The 23,588-nt window shown below is 47.2% G+C and overlaps 1 protein-coding gene across 1 annotated transcript; it reads right to left on the minus strand.

The window, feature by feature from the left end:
* On the minus strand, positions 1-23,588 carry UCK1 (uridine-cytidine kinase 1). The gene is made up of 7 exons (XM_069747545.1): positions 23,366-23,588; positions 21,217-21,376; positions 21,010-21,106; positions 20,664-20,806; positions 3,305-3,399; positions 2,777-2,825; positions 1-2,681 (listed from the first exon to the last, which is right to left on the minus strand). The coding sequence occupies exons 1-7, from the start codon at positions 23,456-23,458 to the stop codon at positions 2,500-2,502; spliced, it is 819 nt and encodes a 272-aa protein (XP_069603646.1). The 5' UTR covers positions 23,459-23,588; the 3' UTR covers positions 1-2,499.

The following is a 23,588-nucleotide window of genomic DNA, read 5'->3' on the forward strand; positions in this document are numbered from 1 at the left end:
CCCGCGGCCGAGAAGGGCAACGTGGGGTCACTTTATACATCTATACCCCACAGCCAAGAAGGGCAATGTGGGGTCACGTTATATATACAGTTATATGAAAAAGTTTGGGCACCCCTATTAATCTTAAGCTTAATGTTTTATAAAAATTGTTTTTTTGCAACAGCTATTTCAGTTTCATATATCTAATAACTGTTTGACACAGTAATGTTTCTGCCTTGAAATGAGGTTTATTGTACTAACAGAAAATGTGCAATCTGCAGTCAAACAAAATTTGACAGGTGCATAAGTATGGGCACCCCACCAGAAAAGTCGCTTCCTGTAGCTTTTAATGTGTTCCTGGATCCTGGATGAAGGTATTTTTGACCATTCCTCTTTACAAAACAATTCCAGTTCAGTTAAGTTTGATGGTTGCCGAGCATGGACAGCCCTCTTCAAATGATCCCACGGATATTCAATGATATTCAGGTCTGGGGACTGGGATGGCCATTCCAGAACAGTGTAATTGTTCCTCTGCATGAATGCCTGAGTAGATTTGGAGCGGTGTTTTGGATCATTGTCTTGCTGAAAGATCCATCCCTTGCGTAACTTCAACTTTGTCACTGATTCATGAACATTATTGTCAAGAATCTGCTGATGCTGAAAGGAATCCATGCGTCCCTCAACTTTAACAAGATTCCCGGTGCCGGCATTGGCCACACAGCCCCAAAGCATGATGGAACCTCGACCAAATTTTACTGTGGGTAGCAAGTGTTTTTCTTGGAATGCTGTGTTTTTTGGCACCATGCATAACGCCTTTTTGGATGACCAAACAACTCAATCTTGGTTTCATCAGTCAACAGGACCTTCTTCCAAAAAGAAATTGGCTTCTCCAAATGTGCTTTTGCATACCTCAGCCGACTCTGTTTGTGGTGTGCTTGCAGAAACGGCTTCTTTCGCCTCACTCTCCCATACAGCTTCTCCTTGTGCAAAGTGCGTTGTATAGTTGACCAATGCACAGTGACACCATCTGCAGCAAGTTGATGCTGCAGCTCTCTGGAGGTGGTCTGAGGATTGTCCTTGACTGATCTCACCATTCTTCTTCTTTGCCTTTCTGATGTTTTTCTTGGCCTGCCACTTCTGGCCTTAACAAGAACTGTACCTGTGTACTTCCATTTCCTTACTATGTTCCTCACAGTGGAAATTGACAGGTTAAATCTCTGAGACAACTTTTTGTATCCTTCCCCTGAACAACTATGTTGAATAATCTTTGTTTTCAGATCATTAGACAGTTGTTTTGAGGAGCCCATGATGCCACTCTTCAGAGGAGATTCAAAGAGGAGAACAACTTGCAAGTGGCCACTTTAAGTAGCTTTTCTCCTGATTGCATACACCTGGCTATGAAGTTCAAAGCTCAATGAGGTTAGAAAACAAAAAAAAAGTGCTTTAGTAAGTCAGTAAAAACTAGGTAGGAGTATTTAAAACAAGAAAATAAGGGTGCCCATACTTATGCACCTGTCAAATTTTGTTTGAATGCAGATTGCACATTTTCTGTTAGTACAATAAACCTCATTTCAAGGCAGAAACATTACTGTGTCCAACAGTTATTAGATATATGAAACTGAAATAGCTGTTGCAAAAAAACAACAATTTTTATAAAACATTAAGCTTAAGATTAATAGGGGTGCCCAAACTTTTTCATTTAACTGTATATGCCCCGCAGCCGAGAACCGCAGGTGGGAGCGTCCGCGCAGATCTCATCTCTCCAGTGTGGACTCTCCACCAGCACGGCCAGCTGCGAGGGTACAATTGCAGCCATGATTGGCCTTAAATCCTGGACTCATCGGTTCTGTAACTTTCTTTGGAATTTTATATTAAGATCTCTGCGTGCTGCCAGTGAATAGGAACAACTTTCCCAACTTTTATAAGCTGTTTAGTGCAAAGACGACTGGATATAACTGCTACACCTCACCTACAAGGACATGCTAGGTAAGGAGACCTTCAACTACTAGAGGTAACAGTGGAGGTCTAATTCTAACAGCAAACAGAGATCATGAACTGAAAGAAAATCACTGTTTTAGTTGTGGGTCTACAACCCTCCTCATTCTATGTACAGCTGTATAACATTGGATAGAAAGGTGCCTGCGCCCTGGAAAAAGGGATAATTTTTAGCAATGCAGAATATAGCTATGTCAGTGCGGGACGGGTGCAGCATGAATGATCGGGGGGATCCCTACTGACAACACAAGGAATTGCACATGAAGTACTGGACCCCTCAAAATCAGGCAATGAGCCTGCAGTGCATACACACATCATCGGGGGGCGCCACCAATCCTCAATGTCTCTTACATCATCGTTACTGATCACCAGGAAAACAGTGAAAATTCTCAATGGAGAAATGCTTCTAAAATAATAAAAATCCAACATCCTGGCTCCAACTTGTCCCAACGCTGCCCCGCCTGCATCCAGTACCTCCGAAATGTGGAATGATGAGGTATGAAGTCTGCTACCTTCAGGCGGGGCTCAGTGTGGCCGACTGCTGGACTCCCGATGCGTGCGCTTGCCAGACACCAAAACTCCTCCCGACTCTCCGGAGCCAGGGAAGCCTCGTTTCTGTGACCGTCCATTCGCAGAACCGCGCTGCCACTTACAGATGTCTCCGTTCAGGATGTCCTGGATGTGCTGCACGATCAGGTTAATAGCCACTGCAGAGGGGGAGAGAAAAAAAAAGCAGTGAGCGCCCCCTACAGGCAAAAAGAACAGAAGCAGCAGCACTGCAAGCATAAAGATCAGGACTCACCCATATTATCCACACCCCGTGGGATGATCACATCTGCGTACTTCTTAGTCTATTAAAGTAAAAAGATGAAAATATTGATACAATGCAACAAAAGCCAGCAGTGATGTACAGCAGAGAGGGGCTTAGTGGCTGCAGTGCTGGGGTCCTGGGTTCAAATTCTACCAAGGGCAAAATCTGCAGCATGTCCCAGCGGGACGTGATCGTTATCGCAGCGCGTCCCAGGAGGGCGTGATCACTATTGCCGCATGTAGCAGGAGGGCGTGATCGTTATCGCAGCACATCCAAGGAGGACGTGATCACTATTGCCGCATGTAGCAGGAGGGCGTGATCATTATCGCAGCGCGTCCCAGGAGGGCGTGATAGTTATCGCAGCGCATCCATCCAAGGAGGGCGTGATCACTATTGCCGCATGTAGCAGGAGGGTGTGATCGTTATCGCAGCATGTCCCAGGAGGGCGTGATCACTATTGCCGCATGTACTAGGAGGGCGTGATCATTATCGCAGCGTGTCAAATCAAAGAAAAATTACCGGGAGGGAGAATTCTTCAAATGCTGGCTTCACGAAGGTTGTGTACTGAGTGAGGATCTGCTCCAACTCCCTCCCCCGCTTCATGTCCCGCAAAACTGGAAAACAATAGTTCATATTACACATGTACAGTAATAATTCACCCCCCCAATGTACAACTATATACAGTTGTGTGAAAGTGTTTGCCCCCTTCCTGGTTTCCTATTCTTTTGCACGTTTGTTAAACTTAAATATTTCAGATCACAAAACAAATATTAGACAAAGATAACACAAGTAACCACAAAATGGGAAACAGGAGAAGTCGCACTATACAGTTTGTTGTGCCATTTCTCCCAAGTCGCCGATACCCCATATGTGGGGGAAAACTACTCGAGGCACAGTGCAAAGCTCAGCAGGGAAGAAGCGCCATATTACAGTGCAGATCTTGCTGCACTTGTTTGAGGGTGCCATGCTACATTGGCAGAGCCACATGTGCCTCACAGAATGTTATACTATTGGGCAGTGAAGAAAAAGTAACTACATTTTTACCACCAAAATTTTGTTTTTGCCCCAGATTTTACATTTTCACACAAGAAGTGGGTACAAATGGCACCAAAATGCCTGCGGAACGTAGCAATGCCCCATATATGGCTGTACAGTGCTACTTAGCAATACGGAGAGACTCGCGAATAATGGAGCGCAGATTTGTGGACTCCACATACAGAGCCCCTAATTGCTAGAAGAGCAGGATTCCCCCTGAAGTGACCCCATTCTGGAAACTATACCCTTTGGGGAATTTATCTACAGGTGTAGACTGTTTTGACTCCATGGGTATTTTCTAGAAACTTAAAGCAATGATGTTGCCAAGTGAAAATTGCAAACTGCCATTGTAGTCACCAGTATGTTATGCCCAGCTGAAGCTTCTGGAGACATGCGCCCCTAAGTTAGGCGGGCTCTCATCGCTTCAGAAATGCCAAATGTGGATGCTATATGTGGTTTAGGTACACTGTGGGGCTCAGAAGGGAGGGGGCATTTGGATTTTGGAGTAGAGAATTTGCTGAATCTGTTTTGGAGGGGCGAGGAGCCATCTCGTTTTTCGAGAGCCTTTGTGCTACCAGTAACGTGGAAGTCCCCTATATTTCCACTAACAGATGACAGATCTGAGTGGGCAGCGCACGGTGGCGCAGTGGTTAGCACTGCAGCCTTGCAGCACTGGAGTGCTGGGTTCAAATCCCAACAAGGACAACATCTGCAAGGTGTTTATGCTCTCCCCGTGTTTGCGTGGGTTTCCTCCCACATTCCACAGACATACTGATAGGGATTCTAGATTGTGAGCCCCATCGGGGACAGTGATGACAATGTGTGCAAACTGTAAAGTGCTGCAGAATATGTTAGCGCTATATAAAAATAAAAATGATTATCAAGTGGGGACTTGCTTTTTTGTGAATTGAGTTGAAGCTTTTATTGGGAACATTATACTTCACGTTTGGGATCACATTTATCCGATGCTCTACGCTGAGCACTTAGTTTGGGGTTTCCATCTAAATCTCCGAGTGACGTGATTCAGATGAAACCCCCAAAGGATCCATTCACTATAATGAGGCAGCAGTTACCCTGGACTCCATCTCGCCTCTGTTCAACGGTGTCCATTTCAGAAGTGCACATAACTGTGGCCGACGGCACATTCATGCAATCATATAAAGACGGACACCTTGCCTCCATCTGCCTCTAAAGGTTTTGTCTGAATCACGTAATTCAGAGATTTACACGGAAACCCTGATGAAAGTGCTCACTGTAGAGCGCAGGATAAATGTGCGCCGAGCCTTAGTGCCATCTTTGGGAGGCAGAATGAACAAAACAGAAGAATTGGTTTGATTTTTTTACGCCGTTCCTTGTGCGGTATAAGTGACTAGGCTACTTTATTCTTTGGGTCGGTGCAATTGCAGCGATACCAGATATACAGCGGGTTTTTTGTTTGGCTGCTGTCACACACTAAAAGACGCTTTTTTATTGGAAAAAATAGTTTTTGCATCACTTTATTTTTAGAACTATAATTTTTCCATATGTTGGCCCACAGAGTCATGCAAGGGCTTTTTTTTGCAGGACAAGTTGAGATTTTTATTGGTACCATTTACGGGCACATGATTTTTTTTTTTATCACTTTCTATTCTGATTTTAGAGAGGCAGAACAAAAACCAGCAATTCAGGATTTTTTTTTGATGGGGGGGGGGGGGGGGGGGAGGGGTAATGATGCTGTTCTGTGGGTGGTAAAGTTGATAAGGAAATTTTATTCATTGTCAGTACGATTACATCAATACCTCATTTATATCATTTTTGTTATGTTTTGGCGCTTTTACACACAAACTATTTTATAGACAAAATAATTATTTTTGCATCGCTTTATTCTGAGGGCTATAACTAAACTATATTTTTCTGCTATGGAGCTGTATCATGGCTTGTTTTTTGCGAGACAAGATGACGTTTTCAGCAGTACCATGTTTATTTATATTCGTCTTTTTGATTGTTCCATTCCACTTTTTGTTTGGCAGTATTATGATAAAGCATATATTTTTGCCTTTTTTATTTTATCTTTTTATGGTGTTCACTAAAAGGGTAATCTAGTAGGACAGTTTTATAGGTCGAGTCTTTGCAGAGGCGGCGATAACAAACATTTATACTTTTTATTCTTTTCATTCAAACTTTTATTTATAGATACAACGATCGGGACCCCGATCCAAAGGCAGAGGGACTGTCGGGCCTCTGGCCACTGATGGAATGCTGGAATAAGTCCATGGTCAGATAGGCCCAGGGCACATGGACGAATTATTATGACAAATGTCAAAAAGGGGTTATAAGGAAAAATAAATCTAAACCTAGAGGACCTGTGTGAAAAAGTGATTGCGCATCCCCCTTAAACATAAGTTAACTGGTTTATCACATCTTTGGGAAGCAGAGTTCAAATTCCCTAGCCAAACCCAGGCCTGATTACGGCCACACCTGTTCTCAATCCAGAAATCACTTTAAGGGTATGTGCACACGTAGAATGGTCCACTGCAGATTTTTCCGCAGTGGATTTGATAAACCTGCAGGGCAAAAATACTGCATTTTTGCTGCAGATTTATCACGTTTTTTCTGTGGATTTCACTGCAGTTTTACAGCTGCGGTTTTCTATAGGAGCAGCTGTAAAACCGCTGTGGAATCCGCAGAAAGTGACATGCTGCGAAATGTAAACCGCTGCGTTTCCGTGCGTTTTTTCCGCAGCATGTGCACAGCGTTTTTTGTTTCCCATAGGTTTACATTGTAATGTAAACTCATGGGAAACTGCTGCGGACCCGCAGCTGCGGAAACGCTGTGGATCCGCAGCGTTTTACGCATCATGTGCACATACCCTAACAAGACCTGTGTCACGGGTTTACCGTGAGAGAAGCCAGAAGACCACAGCGTCTGATTTCTCCTTCTCCTGCACTGATTAGAAGCACTTCATCTTCATATTAAACAGTATACGTTTCGTTTAGCAGTGCAAGGGTTAATCTACTCAGTTGAGAGCTCCTGGAAGCTTTCCTGCAGTAAGTCTCTCAGCTGTGCACTGTTAGCCATTCCTATTTCCTATATAAACTGGATACTGGCTAGCACTCAGTCAGAGTAGCTTATGCTGCATGGCTGGAGGTTGTCAGAGGTTGTTAGGTTTTGATTGTGTGATAATTCCCCTTCTCCTACTTTGGTTTTCCTCTCCCCGCTGCATTCCTTTGTTATATGTATGTGTGTGTATTTGTATGATTGGTATTTTCCTTTATCCCTGTTCATATTACCTTGTTATGCTGGGTTCACATTGCGTTGTGTCCGTTAGATGGACTACGTTACACCGCGGCATAATGCGGTGTAACGTAGTCAGTTAATGCCGCCATTGAATGCAATGTCGGGTGCATCGCTAGCGCACGCCCACAATGGGCGTGCGCGCTAACGATGTGCCGTCATTGACGGACCCCGAGACGCGGGCTGCAGCGTTTCCGGGTCCGTCACCGCTAGCGTAGATAGAGCTAGCAGATGCTCTATCTGCGCTAGCGTGCTGCCAAAACGGCACTTTCGTTAACAGCAGCCCATTAACGTATGTGTTTAACGGGCTGCTATTAACGCAATCTGAACCCGGCCTATGTCTGGTTGGTGTATTATGGTACACTACTACTGCCCTCTTCCCTAGGTGGGGAAAGGGTACAGACTCGGGGTGGATGCAGGAGCGAAGGCAATCTATGTGGCCCCAGTGTCTTCACCATCAGAAGTAATTCGGGGGGTGGTAGTTCATATTCTCGTTGCCGCTAGACAATGCATTGCAGCTATGTGGAAGTCGCCCTCCCTCCCATCTTTTAGCCAATTATGCGATAAAATTAACCTCCACTTCCATTATGAACATCATTTTGCAGCAGACATCCCGACCAGACGTAAAGTCGATAAGATTTGGAAACTTTAGTGCTATTCTAATTTTGCTTCTCCCCTCCCATTCGTCTCCTATAGGGCTCCAATGTACTAATATGCTTTTAGGTATATGTTATGTATGTTGCAGTTGGTTAGATTTTTCCCTTTTCCCCAAAATCCCCCCAGCCCCTTCCCACGTCTCCCCTCCCATTATGTTTTGCGATTGTCTGACGTTTTTATTTATACCATTTTGGTGTCGATATGATCCTTTGATCGTCCATTATTGCATTTTAATGTAATATTGCGGCACCAAAAAACATAGTTCTGACGTTATGATTTTTTTTCTTGTTACGCAGTTTACCAATAGAATTAATCAAATTTATATGCAAAGTTCAAAGAAACGAAGTACTGGCACCAGACAACAAAAAAATATTTTGGTTCACAACAGATTACTACAAAATAAAGACAAATGGTTGGAAAAACACTCTTTAAAAGGTAACTATAAATGTGGCAGCTGTCCCAGTTGCCATCTTCACCTAACTACTAACCCCTTGCGCACTGGCTCCATGCTACATAAAACTACTGATTTTACTACATGTAAAACTAAATTTGTGGTATATATAATATTTTGCCCTCGTAGGTTTTATTATATAGGTAAAACCATCAGACCGTTAAATGTAAGATATCATGAGTTCACTCCAATCAGGGAAAGGCTTATTAAGCATATGCGGAAAAGGCACAATTCAGACCCGGAAACCTTGCGTTTTGCAGGACATGAAGTAGTTAATTATCCACCACAAGGCGGAAATCATAACATTCTCCTCAGACATGCGGCTAAATGGATTATGCAAACTAAAGCACAAGGTCCCAGTGGACTAAATGATAAACTGGCTTTATCTATTTTTCTCTGAATTTATGATACATCTGTTAAAATTGAAGTTGAAAGTAATTACTTTGTTAATATTGTTTTTCTATACTTTGCAAATAAAATAAGTGTATTTTTTTTCTATGCACTTTATGAGAGTGACTTTTCAGCCATTACACATTTGGACCCGTTGTAGCGCCGTTACGTGAAACGGCCGCCGTGCACTCTGCCTCTCCCTGCTACCGCTGTAAGCTCAAACAGAGGCTATAGAGATGGAAAACCTATACCTTAAATAATATAGGCATATACATCCAGAAATTTGAATGGCAAACCATTCGGAATGAAGACCAAAAGGGACCACAGGACATGGTAATACAATATCAGAATAATAAAAGGGCGTCTCTATGTGGCTGACACGCAGGGTGAATTGACCCGGACGTGGTCGGCCACATGACGCCGTTCAGCAGTGACTTCCGGGTCCCCCCTGGCCATGCATGCGCCGTTCCACACCCAGTCTTTATGCACTGACCGCATCTTTATCTATTTATACCCCTCCGGTTTAGAAGTGCTTCACACCCTGACGAAGAACGCAGTTCCGAAACGCGCGTTGGGGTGTGCTCCGCACTGCAACGGGGACCGCCACTATACCATCACCAGGTATTGTTCAATCAATCTCTTACACTACCTCCTTCATGGTTATAAGCTGTTACTGCTAGATATGATATAATAGGTGGTTTATCTTCCTTATATGTTCTTTTCAATATAAGATCCATGATTATTTTTCATCTATATCTTATTGGGAGATAGAGCGCTTACATTAATACACACCTTATACTATGGCCCATCAGTATATAATGACATTTGTGTGTAGCAATATTGATTTATAGTACAGTATTGCCAATTTGTTGGATCTATTTATATAATGTGATATTTTAAAGTAAATATATATTTCTCTATCGCCTCTCATTGGGGGACACAGGAACCATGGGTGTAAGCTGCTGCCACTAGGAGGCTGACACTATGCACAAAAAAAGTTAGCTCCCCCTCTGCAGTGTACACCCTACCGACTGGGATTATATACTTCAACTTAGCCTAAGGCCCCGTCACACATAGCGACGCTTGAGCGATTCCGACAACGATACGACCTGTCAGGGATCGCTCAAGCGTCGCTATGTGGTCGCTGGTGAGATGTCAAACAGTGAGATCTCACCAACGACGCAGCAGCGATGCGGCGACCTGTAGAACGATGCTATTTCATGATGATTCAATGGGACGTCCTGTCAGCGAGGTCGTTGGTAAGGTGTCAAACACAGCGATGTGTGCTACCCAGCGGGACCTCAACGATCAAAAAATGGCCCAGGCCATTCCGACACGACCAGCGATCTCACAGCAGGGGCCTGGTCGCTGCTACGTGTCACACATAGCGAGATCGCTACTGAGATCACTGTTGCGTCACAAAACTTGTGACTCAGCAGCGATCTCGCTGTGTGTGACGGGGGCTTTAGTGTCAGTAGGAGGTGGACAAGAGTCTTTCATTAGACCCTTATCTACCTCAATGTGCGTCGTTTTCTTTCAGGTTTTCCGGAGGCATACAGGGTGAACAGTCACACCTGTAGTCCCACAATATGGACTATGAGTACGATGCAAAGCGTGCTCAGAAGTCCGGTCCTGGCTCCATCCCCCACCCACTTGCCCACCAGAGCCTGTCAGTTGGAGGAGACGAGGACGTCCATCACCAGCTCCCTGGACGTCTCATACCTTCCTTGGATTAAGGTTAGTAACAGACGACGTGGGATGTGTGAGGTATTTCCCCACCTGTCCCAGATTAGGCAGAGAGGTTACTCTATAGGTGTTAGGGTGCATGTTACCTTTGGCCCGGTCGTCACTGTTACATAGGCAGCAGGGATCTTAGCTGCAGACAGCTTTTGCAGGCACAGACCCCCTCATCCGCGTGGCGGCCTTTGCAGGCAGCTGCACCCCTTCTCGCGCTGCTCCCCGCCGGTGGCCACACTGTCCTCTTTCTGGCGCGGCAGCCTTTGCAGGCAGCCGCGTCTCTTCCTTCCCGGCTGCACTGCCTTATGCCTTGGCGCGGTTGCCTTTGCAGGCAGCCGCGCTGCTCCATTTATTCTGGCGGCCGCACTATCCTTTTTCCGGCGCGGCAGCCGCGCTGCTTCTCCCGGCGCCGCGGCCCTCTTCGGTGGCTGCTGGCCTCTAATTTAGGCCCCGGCTTCTGCTCGGGCCTACTCTTCCTGTGCCGACTCCGCCCACTTCCTCTTCTCTCGGGCGGGCTTTTCTCCCACCCGACTGTCATAGCCCGCCCACCGACACCATCTTGGTGCTTCCCTACAGGCGGTTTAGCTCCGCGCACCACTCCTGTGCCCTTTCAGGAAGCATTTCGGTGCCACGATCGCCCCCCAAGAGCGCAAATCCTGGCGTCCCCGGCTACCTTTCTGACGCCATCTCCCTGCTGTTGCCCACATCTAGCTCCGGATCCTGAAGTCGTCTCTGACTGACTCTCTTGAGGAGCATCTTCCACGCTGTGCAGTAGACGCCGAATCGTCTGCCGTGAGTAGCTCTGCACTGCAGACTGACACTCTCCTCTGCCCTCCTGTCCCCTAACCTTCTGGCATTACTCAGGGGTTCATTCACCATGTCTAATTCTAAGGGAGGTCGCTCTCGTCTTCCTACTTCTTCCTCTACTTTCTCTGCCTTAGTCAAACACTTTGTGTGTTCGTCTTGTAACTGCAGGCTTCCCTCAGGTCAGTCCTCTCCCCTCTGTCAGGCCTGCAGCAACCAGATTGTTCCCACCGCCCAGGATCCCCCTGCTGCTCCGCTTGAGTGATACCCCCACCTCGGGCTGGGCATCCGCTTTGTCACAATCGGTAGTGGATCTAGCACGGGTGTCCCAGACCCTTGTATCCGTGCTTGATAGATTGCCCCTGCAGACTCCCGCAGTAGCCAGCGGGTCGAAGGAACCTCCGTCCGAGCCTCCCATTATAGGCCGCAAAAGATCCAGACAGGAACGCCGGTCTGAGTCCTCTTCCCGTTCCATCTCACCACACGGTCCTTTTCTGCGACCGGCTTCTCCCCGATCCTCCTCACCTGAGTCAGGCAAAGCTTTCTCTGAAGTGCCTTCAGAGGATAATTTGGAGCTGGATTCGAACCAAATCGCTAGCATGAGGGATATGGTTCAGAGTCTCATCGGAGCAATCAATCAGACCTGTGGCATCAAAGATTCCTCTACGGAATCTGCAGACCAGGCAGTTTCATTTAGACGGTCTAAAACACCTTGCAAGGTTTTCGCTCCTCATCCTGAGTTCGATCAGCTTCTGACCAGAGAAAGCGAGAATCCCACCAGACGTTTTCAAAGAGGAAAACACCTTGGCGTCTTATATCCTTTTCCCCCGGATCTCATCGACAACTGGACTTCTTCTCCCTCTGTGGATCCGCCAGTTTCTAGACTTTCCACCAACACAGTCCTCCAGCTGTCAGGCGGAGCGTCTCTGAAAGATTCCAACGATAAATTCATAGAGTCCTTTGCCAAGTCGGCCTTTGAAGCGGCCGCTTCTGCCCTACGCCTGGCCTTTGCTTCCACCTGGGTTTCGAAGTCTATATCCGAATTGGCCAAACAACTCCATCGGGGCATTCTGACCAGAGCTCCACCAGAACAGCTGGCGGAACTTGCCACCCAGATTTCTCACGCTGGGGAATATTTGGTCTCTGCCTCCCTGGACACCGCGTCTTGTGCCGCTCAGGTGTCTAGTAATGTGGTTGCCATCCGTCGTACCGTCTGGCTCAAGGCCTGGCAAGCGGATTGGTCATCAAAAAAGTCCTTTACCAGTCTGCCTTTTCAGGGATCTCTTCTCTTCGGTTCCAAGCTGGACCAAATTATTAAGGACGCTACCGGGGGCACAAGCTCCCTTCTTCCCCAGTCCAAGCCTCGCCGGCCTCCTTCTAGGCGGCAATTCCGGCCCTTTCAGCCTTTTCTACGCTTTGCGGCATCAAACTCCTTTTCACAGCAGCAGCAGAGGCCGCAGGCACGTCAAGAGAGGAAGGCGGTATCCTTTAGACCCACTCCTTCCTGGCGTCCCCGCTACTCCCAAGGTAGATCTTCCTGGTCTAGGACTGGAAAATCCACCTTGGCATGACTCACGGCAAGACTCCAGCGCACCTCCCAAGCTGGGCGGCCGTCTCCTTTTCTTCAGGGACGTCTGGATCTCCTCAGTGGAGGACGCATGGGTTAGGGAAGTGGTATCCTCAGGATACAAAATAGAGTTCATTTCACGGCCCCGGGATCATTTCTTCGAGTCCTGTCCTCAGAGACCCTGCTCTAGTTCCGGGTTTCTTTGCAGCCATCACTTCCCTCCTCGAATCCGGGGTAATCGTTCCCGTTCCAGAAAAAAACGGTTCACAGGTTTCTATTCGAATCTTTTTGTGATACCGAAAAAAGACGGCAAGGTTCGTCCCATTCTGGATCTCAAATTGCTGAACAAGAGAGTTCGTCTGAGACCCTTCAGGATGGAATCCCTTCGTTCAGTAATTGCTTCCATGGAGGCCCAGGAATTCCTGTTTTCCATAGATATTCAGGACGCCTACCTCCACGTCCCAATATTCCCGGGACATCACCGATTCCTGTGCTTTGCGGTGCTCCAGGAGCATTTTCAGTTCGTCGCCCTGCCGTTCGGTCTCGCAACCGCTCCCAGGGTTTTCACGAAGATCATGGCGGCGCTGATAGCCATCTTGAGGGTCAGGGGACTGGTACTATTTCCGTACCTCGACGACATCCTCATCAAGGCTCCGTCCTTTTCTCAGGCTCACAAGAGCCTATCCATCGTCCTCGACACTCTAGCCCGTTTCAGGTGGCTTGTCAACAGGAAAAAATTCTGTCTTGTTCCTTCCCAGCGCCTCGTCTTTCTGGGCATGCTCTTCGACACTCGTCAGACCAAAGTCTTCTTTCCCGAAGACAAGAGATCCATCCTTCGTTGGGACGTACGCTTGCTCCAGGGTCCTCCGTTTCCCTCCTTCCGATTGGCCATGAAGGTTCTGGGGAGGATGGTTGCAACATTGGAAGCGATAACCTTCGACCAATTTCATTCACAACCTCTTCAGCAGGCCATCCTGTCACAGTGGGACAGGTCTGTCTTCTCCCTGGATCGACCGATTCCAATCTCTCCCCGGGTCAAATGGTCACTCAACTGGTGGCTGACATTACCTCTCATCTCCCAGGGCAGGTCCTTCCTTCTAGTTCACTGGCAGGTGGTGACAACGGACGCCAGCCTTCTCGGCTGGGGTGCAGTGTTTCGTCACCTGACTGTTCAGGGTCGTTGGTCAGCGCAGGAGTCTTCTCTGCCGATCAACGTTCTCGAGATTCGGGTCATCTTTCTCTCCCTTTGTCACTGGGAAAGGATTCTCAAGATTCTACCTATCAGAATCCAGACGGCGGTGGCATATATGTCAACCATCAGGGGGGACTCGGAGCTCCTTGGCGCATATCCCCGGCGTGGACAATTGGGTCGCCGACTTCTTAGCCGCGAAGGTCTCACTGCAGGGGAATGTTCCTTACATCAGGAGGTCTTCCATCAGATTTGTCTTCGATGGGGGACTCCGGACGTGGACCTCGTGCGTCCTGAATGAACAGGAAGGTTCCTCGGTTCGTCTCCAGATCTCACGACCCTCTCGCAGTGGGCGTTGACCCTCTGGCCATTCCTTGGTCGCAGTTTGTGCTCCCCTATCTGTTCCCACCCCTTGCTTCCCAAGCTGTTGAAAAAGATCAAGGCGGAAGGCGTGCCGGTCATTCTGATCGCCCCAGATCGTCAATCTTCTCGCGGACGGCCCCTGGCGCCTTCCAGACAGACCCGATCTGCTGTCTCAGGGTCCCATCTGCCACACAAATTCTCGGTAGCTCAGTTTAACGGCATGGCTGTTGAGACCGCAGTTCTAAGAGCGTCCGGCCTTTCGGACCGGGTGATTCACACTATGATCCAGGCTAGGAAGCCTTCGTCTTCCAGAATCTACTATCGTACCTGGAAGGCTTACTTCCGTTGATGCGAGTCCAACCGCGTTTCGCCTACATCCTTTTCCCTGCCTTCCATTTTGGCTTTTCTTCAGGCAGGACTGGATTTGGGCCTTGCTCTTAGTTTCCTAAAGGGCCAGGTTTCTGCGCTCTCCATCCTTTTTCAGAAGACTTTATCTTCTCAGCCACAGGTTAAGACCTTCCTTCAAGGAGTAGCCCATGCTGTCCATCCATACAGGGCCCCTGTGGATTGATGGGATTTAAATCTTGTGCTGGACGTTCTGAGGGGTCCCCCCTTTGAGCCTCTCAGGGAGGTCTCCCTGTCAGTTCTATCTTGGAAGGTGGCCTTTCTTGTGGCCATCACTTCTATCCGCCGCGTTTCCGAGTTGGCGGCCCTTTCTTGCCGACCTCCTTTCTTGGTTATCCACAGGACAAGGTGGTCCTCAGGCTTCCGCCTTCCTAAGGTGGTTTCCACCTTCCACCTCAACGAGGACATTGTTCTACCTTCCTTTTGTTCAGCTCCGACTCATTCTCTGGAGCGATCGTTGAAAAAGTTGGACCTCGTCAGGGCAGTGAGGATCTACCTGGCTAGAACTGCCGCTTTCCGGAAGACAGACTCTCTTTTCGTCATTCCTGATGGCACGCATAGAGGCCTGCCGGCTTCTAAGGCGACTATTGCTCGCTGGATCAGAATGGCAATTTTGGAGGCTTACCGGGTCAAGAACAGTGCTCACTCTACCCGGGCAGTCGGCGCCTCTTGGGCAGTACACCACAGGGTTTCCGCCCTACAGCTTTGCAAAGCGGCATCCTGGTCTTCCATCCACATGTTCGCCAAATTTTACAAGGTCCATACCTACGCTTCAGCGGACGCCAGCCTAGGCAGAAGGATCCTGCAGGCGGCAGTGGTGAGTCCTCTGACCTGATGGAAGTGTTTTTTTTCCACCCCAGGGACTGCTTTGGGACGTTCCATGGTTCCTGTATCCCCCAATGAGAGGCGATAGAGAAAACAGGATTTTTGGTTCCTTACCGTAAAATCTGTTTCTTGGAGCCTTCATTGGGGGACACAGCACCCTCCCATGTTATTCAGTTTCTGTTGTTCTGTGTTCTATGACTGTTCTCATGTTTACAGTTCTCATGTTTGTGGTTATGTTCAACCTTATTGTTTTGTCTCCTACTACTTTCTCACTAACTGAAGAGTATAATGCCAGTCGGTGGGGTGTACACTGCAGAGGAGGAGCTAAGTTTTTTTGTGCGTAGTGTCAGCCTCCTAGTGGCAGCATACACCCATGGTTCCTGTGTCCCCCCAATGGAGGCTCCGAGAAACAGATTTTACGGTAAGCAACCAAAAATCCTGTTTTTTCTTCATTTCTAGTCCAACTTATGTGCTATATATATATCTTTATGATAACTACGTTATTTTTCTGGGCGGTCCCTGACTTTTTATGGTGTTATTTTTCTTATTGATTAGATTTTATCTTTTTTCAGTGCGGGCACTCTTGCACACTATCATCTTGCCATTCACTTTAATAAACTCTTTTTATAATTCCTCCCCCTTTTTTATTTTGATATTGTATTACCATGTGGTCTTACCTGTGGTCTCTTTTGGTCTTACCTCTGTAACCTGCACATTATGTGTTAGTCCTAATCCCAAGGTATGAAATAAAGGACTTTTTCACATTCATTCGAACTGGTGAGTGCCACATCTTTTTTTCTTCAATATTGCACATTTAATTCTATTTATATATTGATAGATCAGGCATTTTTGAACGTACCATAGCTGTGACCCACAGGCGTGGGCTGATGTGACTACAGGTCTCATCGTGCTACGTCTGCCGTCACTGATAACAATGACAGCAGGTGCCGCTGATGGGAGACGTAGTATCATCTGCCGGTGCCTGTGCTTACGCTTAAAGAAAAAAGTAAAATTACATACATATTCAAATAAAAAATAAAACATAACGCCTAATCCCCGACGCCCTAGTCTCCTAGAAATAATGTAAAATAATAAACCAACATATACTCACCTGTCCGCAGTAGTCCAGGTAATCTGAGTGTTCCACGGCGATCTCACGTGTAGAACAGTCACAATGGGACACGTGAGCGCTGTACCCGGCCTCTGGCAATACACTGACAGGAGGTAATTGTGCAGTGTATCACTGAGCTGCCGTGAGAGTTCATTGGAGTTCATCAGCTCTGGTGCTCTCACTTACGGCACCGCTGCGTGAGAACTTTCCCATGCAGCATTGGTGCCGAAAGGGAGAACACCAGAGCTGATCAGCTGATGAACTCCGGTGAACTCTCTCACGGCAGCTCAGTGATACACTGCATAATTACCTCCTGTCAGTGTATTGCCGGCTGTCTTTGAGAGCAGTAACATCACTGATGTGACTGCTGTCAAAGTGATCAGGATCGTCGTGGGACATTATGTATTATCTGCAGACAGATGAGGAATATTTTAGTTTATTATTTTATTTTTGTTGCAGGAGGCGTTGGCTTCAGTGGAATGGACGATGATGTGAGTAGGGTTTAATCTAGATTCGGTAATAAAGGACTTTATTCTGGGTGTCTGTGTTTTATACAATATCACTATGGGGTTAGTAATGGATAGGTGTCTTATAGATACCTCTCCATTACTAACCTGTGGGCTTGATGTCACCTGCCAATACAAAGGTGACATCAACCCCACAAATATGAACCCCACTTGACACCGCTACAGGGCAAGTGGGAAGAGCGAGGCTAAGCGCCAGATTTGACGCATCTTATAGAACAAGACCCATGTTCATGTGACTCGGGCGCCACTGGGTGGGATTAGTGACGCGGCGGGATTGATAGTAGCACTTAACATGTTATCAGCCGCAGGCGAATCGCGATTCCAACCGCGGCTGTAAGGGGCACATGTCAGCTAATGAAATCATCTGAAGTGCTGGAAAGCTTGGGGCTCATCACCGGAACCCGCAGCAAACAGAAGGAGGCAACCTTGAATGTACCTTTTACGTCAAAGGTTGGAAAGGGATTAATGTTCAGGTATCAATGAATTCAATTTATATCTTATTGACAGATTATCATCTTTAATGGAGAGAATACAATGTGGTTAGTGTCAATTATTGTATCTTGACATTATAAGGGCCACTTTTGGACATGTATCCACTTTGTAAGATATTCTAAGCTTTTTAAATGTGATTAGTCATTTTTAGACTGTCCTCTTGGCTGTTTAGGCTTATTAATAATGACCTTCATTTAATAACTGCATTTTGTGTTTACTTGTGTTATCTTTGTCTAATATTTACATTTGTTTGGTGTTCTGAAACATTTAAGTGTGACAAACATGCAAAAGAAAAGGAAATCAGGAAGGAGGCGAACACTTTTCACACAACTGTAACTACTGTAATACCGTCAGACAAAAACCAGCATAAGGCTATGTGCACACGTTGCGGATTTTGCTGCGGATTCGCAGCTGTTTTCCATGCGGTGTACAGTACCATGTAAACCTACGGAAAACAAAATCCGCAGCGCAAAAAAACACACGGAAAACCCAGCGGTATTTTTTCGGCAGCATGTCAGTTCTTTGTGCGGATTCCACAGCAGTTTACATCTGCTCCTCAATAGGAATCCGCAGGTGGAATTTGCACAAAAACCGTGGTAAATCTGCAGTGCAGTTTACCTGCGGATTTTGCAAAAACAGTGCGAAAAATCTGCACACCAATCCAAAACGTGTGCACATAACCTAAATCCAGTCACTCATGAGAAGATCCATTGCTCGAAGACTGCACTTAAAAAAACAAAAAAAAAAACAGAAAAGCGAAAATCCAGAATCAGGTTTTTCTATTAAAAGCCAGGTCTTCATTAACAAAAATGACAAATCACAACTGTTCTTAATACTTATACTGTATGCGAGGATTAAAGACACTCATCCGAAACACGTTTGCATAACGTTTTAAAAGACATATTGGATGTTTAGTTGCAAGTTCTCTAAGTGAACTTTGTTAATAAAGACATGGCTTGTAAGGCTACGTTCACATTAGCGTCGCTGTTGCGTCGGCGACGCAGCGGCGACGCGCCCCTATGTTTAACATAGGGGACGCGTGCGTCTTTTTGCACGCGTTTTCCGACACGTGCGTCGTTTTAGACGCTAGCGTCGGACGCAAGAAAACGCTACAAGTTGCATTTTTCTTGCGTCCGATTTCGTCAAAAAACGACGCACGCGTCGCAAAACGTTTTTGCGCGCGTTTGCGCGCGTTTTTCAGTGCGTCGCGCGTTGCGTCGCCGACGCAGGGCGGCGCAACGCTAGTGTGAACGTAGCCTAATAGAAGAATCTGACGCTGCCTTTTCGCTTTTACTTCTACTACAATATTGCGCCTATGTACAAGAATATAACGACTATAATACTGCCCCTAAGTACAATAATACAACTACTATAATACTGCTCCTATGTACAAGAATATAACTACTATAATACTGCTTTTATGTACAAAAATATAACTACTATAATACTGCCCCTATGTACAAGAATATAACTACTATAATACTGCCCCTAAGTTATATTCTTGTACATAGGGGGCAGTATTATAGTAGTTATATTCTTCTGCATGGGGGGCAGTATTATAGTAGTTATATTCTTGTACGTAGGGGGTAGTATTATAGTAGTTATATTCTTGTACATAGGGGGTAGTATTGTAGTAGTTATATTCTTGTACATAGGGGGCAGTATTATCTACTATATAATTGTCTAAGGGTCACTTCCGTCTTTCTGTCTGTCCTTCTGTCACGGATATTCATTGGTCGCGGCCTCTGTCTGTCATGGAATCCAAGTCGCTGATTGGTCGTGGCAATGGTCGTGGGCATTTTGCCACGACCAATCAGTGACGGGCGTGGTCCGGCGGCAACATGGCCGCTCCTTCCTCCCCGCAGTCAGTGCCCGCTCCGTACTCCCCTCCAGTCAGCGCTCACACAGGGTTAATGGCAGCGCTAATAGACCGCGTTATGCCGTGGGGTAACGCACTCCATTATCGCTGCTATTAACCCTGTGTGACCAACTTTTTTTTTTACTATTGATGCTGCCTATGCAGCCTCAATAGTAAAAAGATCTAATGTTAAAAATAATTAAAAAAAAAATAAAAAATCATCATATACTCACCTTCCGGCGCCTTTCACGCTCCTTGCGACGCTCCGGTGACCGCTCCATGCAAGCGGCAGGTTGCAGTGGCAAGGATGGTATGCGACAAGGACCTGCCATGACGTCACGGTCATGTGACCGCGACGTCATCACAGGTCCTGCGCCCGTACCAACCCTGGGACCGGAAGCTGCCGAGAGCACCGCACACAGGGCCAGGACTTCAACGGAGGGTGAGTATATGTTTATTTTTTATTTTAAGTCTGTATACTACGTGGCTCTGTGCTGTATACTCCGTCGCTGAGCAATATACTACGTGGCTGGGCAATATACTACGTAACTGGACAATATAGTACGTGACTGGACAATATACAACTGGCTGGGCAATATACTACGTGGCTGGGCAATATACTACGTGGCTGGGCAATATACTACGTGGCTGGGCAATATACTACGTGGCTGGGCAATATACTACGTGGCTGAGGAATATACTACGTGGACATGTATATTCTAGAATACCCGATGCGTTAGAATCGGGCCACCATCTAGTAGTAGTTCTATTCTTGTACAACTATAATACTGCCCTCTATGTACAAGAATATAACTACTATAATACTGCTCTCTATGTACAAGAATATAACTACTATAATACTGCCCCCTATGTACAAGAATATAACTACTATAATACTGCCCTCTATGTACAAGAATATTACTACTATAATACTGCTCTCTATGTACAAGAATATAACTACTATAATACTGCCCCCATGTACAAGAATATATAACTACTATAAAACTGAGCAAAAAATGTAAGCAATAGTTGAGGGAGGTTTTTGCACAATATTTATGGATTACTATGTTAGGTGATGAATTTGGGATAAGTGTGGCCATTACAATGATTTGTTACATGCAGCTGAATTTCCACCAACCCATGTATCAATAGAAGCCAGTGTGGTCTCCCCCTATATTCAGTGATGCCACTTACCCCGCCGTGACAACCTGACATCTGAATCTGTATCCACAAAAAGCTTCAGGTGGAACATGTCCCTGATCTCCTGGTTGTAGAAGGCCAGAATCCCCTCAAACAGCAGCACGTCAGCGGGGTAGACGGTCGTGGTCTCTGGTAACCTGGCGCAGCAGCAGAATATAAATGACTACAGAGCAATGGTTTCATACCGCTGTGAACCACATGGTGGCGCTTACCAGACAATTACAGCACTGTATGGATCCATGATAAAACTGAGCTGCCACAGGGCATGAAGTGTTTCCATGGGCATACAGCAGACTGCAATGTCTGCCCCCGATACCAGGCTATACTGGGGGCATCTCACCTGGAGTGAGTGACAAAGTCATACATGGGGACGTTCACGCTCTGCCCCTCCAGGATCCTGGTCAGCGTCCTGTACATCAGTTCATTGTCAAACGCATCTAAGAAGAGAAGGAGCTCTTTAGTCACATGGTGGACACAGGAAGGGGTCCCGACAAGTGCCCGGAAGGTCCCAGGATTTGCCCATCACCAACCACTAGGACCCACTCACCAGGATGATCGAAGTTGTACTGCCCCTTAAGGGCTCGCGCTTTCTGCTCAGCGGTCAGCACCTTGTAGAATCTGTCCTGGCTGAGTATCACCACCTTCCTCTGCTTCTGGTCGACCTCGTTCTGTCCCAGCAGCTCCATGATCTTCTCACAGACTGTGGACTGGAGCAAGGGAGACATGACACAGGGAGGAGCGGGACACCCCCGACTACACTGACCTCTATGTGTCTGCTCCCTGTGATAACTAGAGTATATAACCTGGTGCACAGCCTAAAGACAAGAGGTGCTCAGGTAGGTTCCAACACCATACCATACATAACAAAACCTGGCACTCAACTTTAATGTCTAAGGAGATATTTATTGATCAGCAACGAAACGTTTCGGTCCTTAACAAACTGGACCTTCATCAGTCAAAAAGTGGCCGTCAGTAAGCAGACCATATGGCTGAGAGGGCAGAATCCTATCATGTGGTGGTGGCCGTCACGACGCGGTGTCCACCGCTAGTTCCAGACGTATTGCAGGGAGGATGCAGTGCAGGAGGTCAATGAATCCATCTCCATGATACTATTGCTCCAGAGCAGTGACATATTAACAGTGGTCAATGTGTGCAGAAGGCAAAGTATGACCCTTCCTGGCCCTGAGAGCTCGCCAACAAGTACTGCAGCTGCAACATCGCAGGGCGTCCTACCACATTATCCTCATACAGTTCAGCCATGCAGTGTTTTAAAAAGGCGCTCCAAACTAAAGTGAATGTTCTCTAGTAATAAAACTCCAACCAAACGTGTGCGGATTAATATATAGGTGTCTCTACGAATACAGAGCTCTACATTCCCTATACTTAACAGCCACAGGAGAGCCTCCCGGCATACAAACAGCCCCCACTGGGCTCAACTACAAATGCAGGGAGCTACCTCTAGTGGTGGCTGCAGACAGAATCTTATGTATCTCTGTATACAGGGAGCTCCCCCTAGTGGTGGCTGCAGACAAGATCTTATCACGTATCTCTGTATACAGGGAGCTCCCCCTAGTGGTGGCTGCAGACAGGATCTTATCATGTATCTCTGTGTACAGGGAGCTCCCCCTAGTGGTGGCTGTAGACAGGATCTTATCATATATCTCTGTATACAGGGAGCTCCCCCTAGTGGTGACTGCAGACAGGATCTTATCATGTATCTCTGTGTACAGGGAGCTCTCCCTAGTGGTGGCTGCAGACAGGATCTTATCATATATCTCTATACAGGGAGCTCCCCCTAGTGGTGGCTGCAGACAGGATCTTATCACGTCTCTCTGTATACAGGGAGCTCTCCCTAGTGGTGGCTGCAGACAGGATCTTATGTATCTCTGTATACAGGGAGCTCCCCCTAGTGGTGGCTGCAGACAGGATCTTATCATGTATCTCTGTGTACAGGGAGCTCTCCCTAGTGGTGGCTGCAGACAGGATCTTATCATATATCTCTATACAGGGAGCTCCCCCTAGTGGTGGCTGCAGACAGGATCTTATCACGTCTCTCTGTATACAGGGAGCTCTCCCTAGTGGTGGCTGCAGACAGGATCTTATGTATCTCTGTATACAGGGAGCTCCCCTACTGGTGGCTGCAGACAGAATCTTATCATATATCTCTATACAGGGAGCTCCCCCTAGTGGTGGCTGCAGACAGGATCTTATGTATCTCTGTATACAGGGAGCTCCCCTACTGGTGGCTGCAGACAGAATCTTATCACGCATCTCTCTATACAGGGAGCTCCCCCTAGTGGTGGCTGCAGGCAGAATCTTATAATGTATCTCTGTATACAGGGAGCTCCCCCTAGTGGTGGTCTTTCACTTGGGAGCTTCTTCCTCTTTTTTACCTCTGGGGTCGGTCCCCTTTTGCTTCCCTGTATTTTCTCCGAGAAGCTGAGATCTGGGGGCTGTTTGCGGCTTCTTTACCTTTTCCCACTTGGTAAAATATCCTTGAACAGAAAGCAGCATAAGGACAGCAGGTAAAGCGGCTCCTGCAATCAGCTCCTCATATCTCGGCTGCCTGGACCATGCGATAGGCGGCGCTGTAGGCACGTACTACACAAACACAGGGGGTCGCGACTGTTAGTCACGGCCCCTAGAGAAGGAGCTGCGGCCACCCCGTGCTGGCACTCTCCGCTCCCCGCCCTCACCTTGCCGCTGGCCGTGCCGCCGCTCACTCCGATGAGGAAGGGTCGCTGGTGTCCACCACGCTCCGGGGTCTCCGTGCTCCCTACTGAAGCCATGGTAAGGTCAACAAACTACAGGGACGCGGCAGACTACAATTCCCAGGAGCACTCGGGTAAGAGCGGCCATGAGCAGACGCACGGCACGTACCGTACAGCATGCCGGGAACTGGAGCCCTGGTCATGTGAC

Source organism: Ranitomeya imitator, chromosome 2 (assembly GCF_032444005.1).
Source record: "Ranitomeya imitator isolate aRanImi1 chromosome 2, aRanImi1.pri, whole genome shotgun sequence".
NCBI classification, from domain to species: Eukaryota; Metazoa; Chordata; class Amphibia; order Anura; family Dendrobatidae; genus Ranitomeya; species Ranitomeya imitator.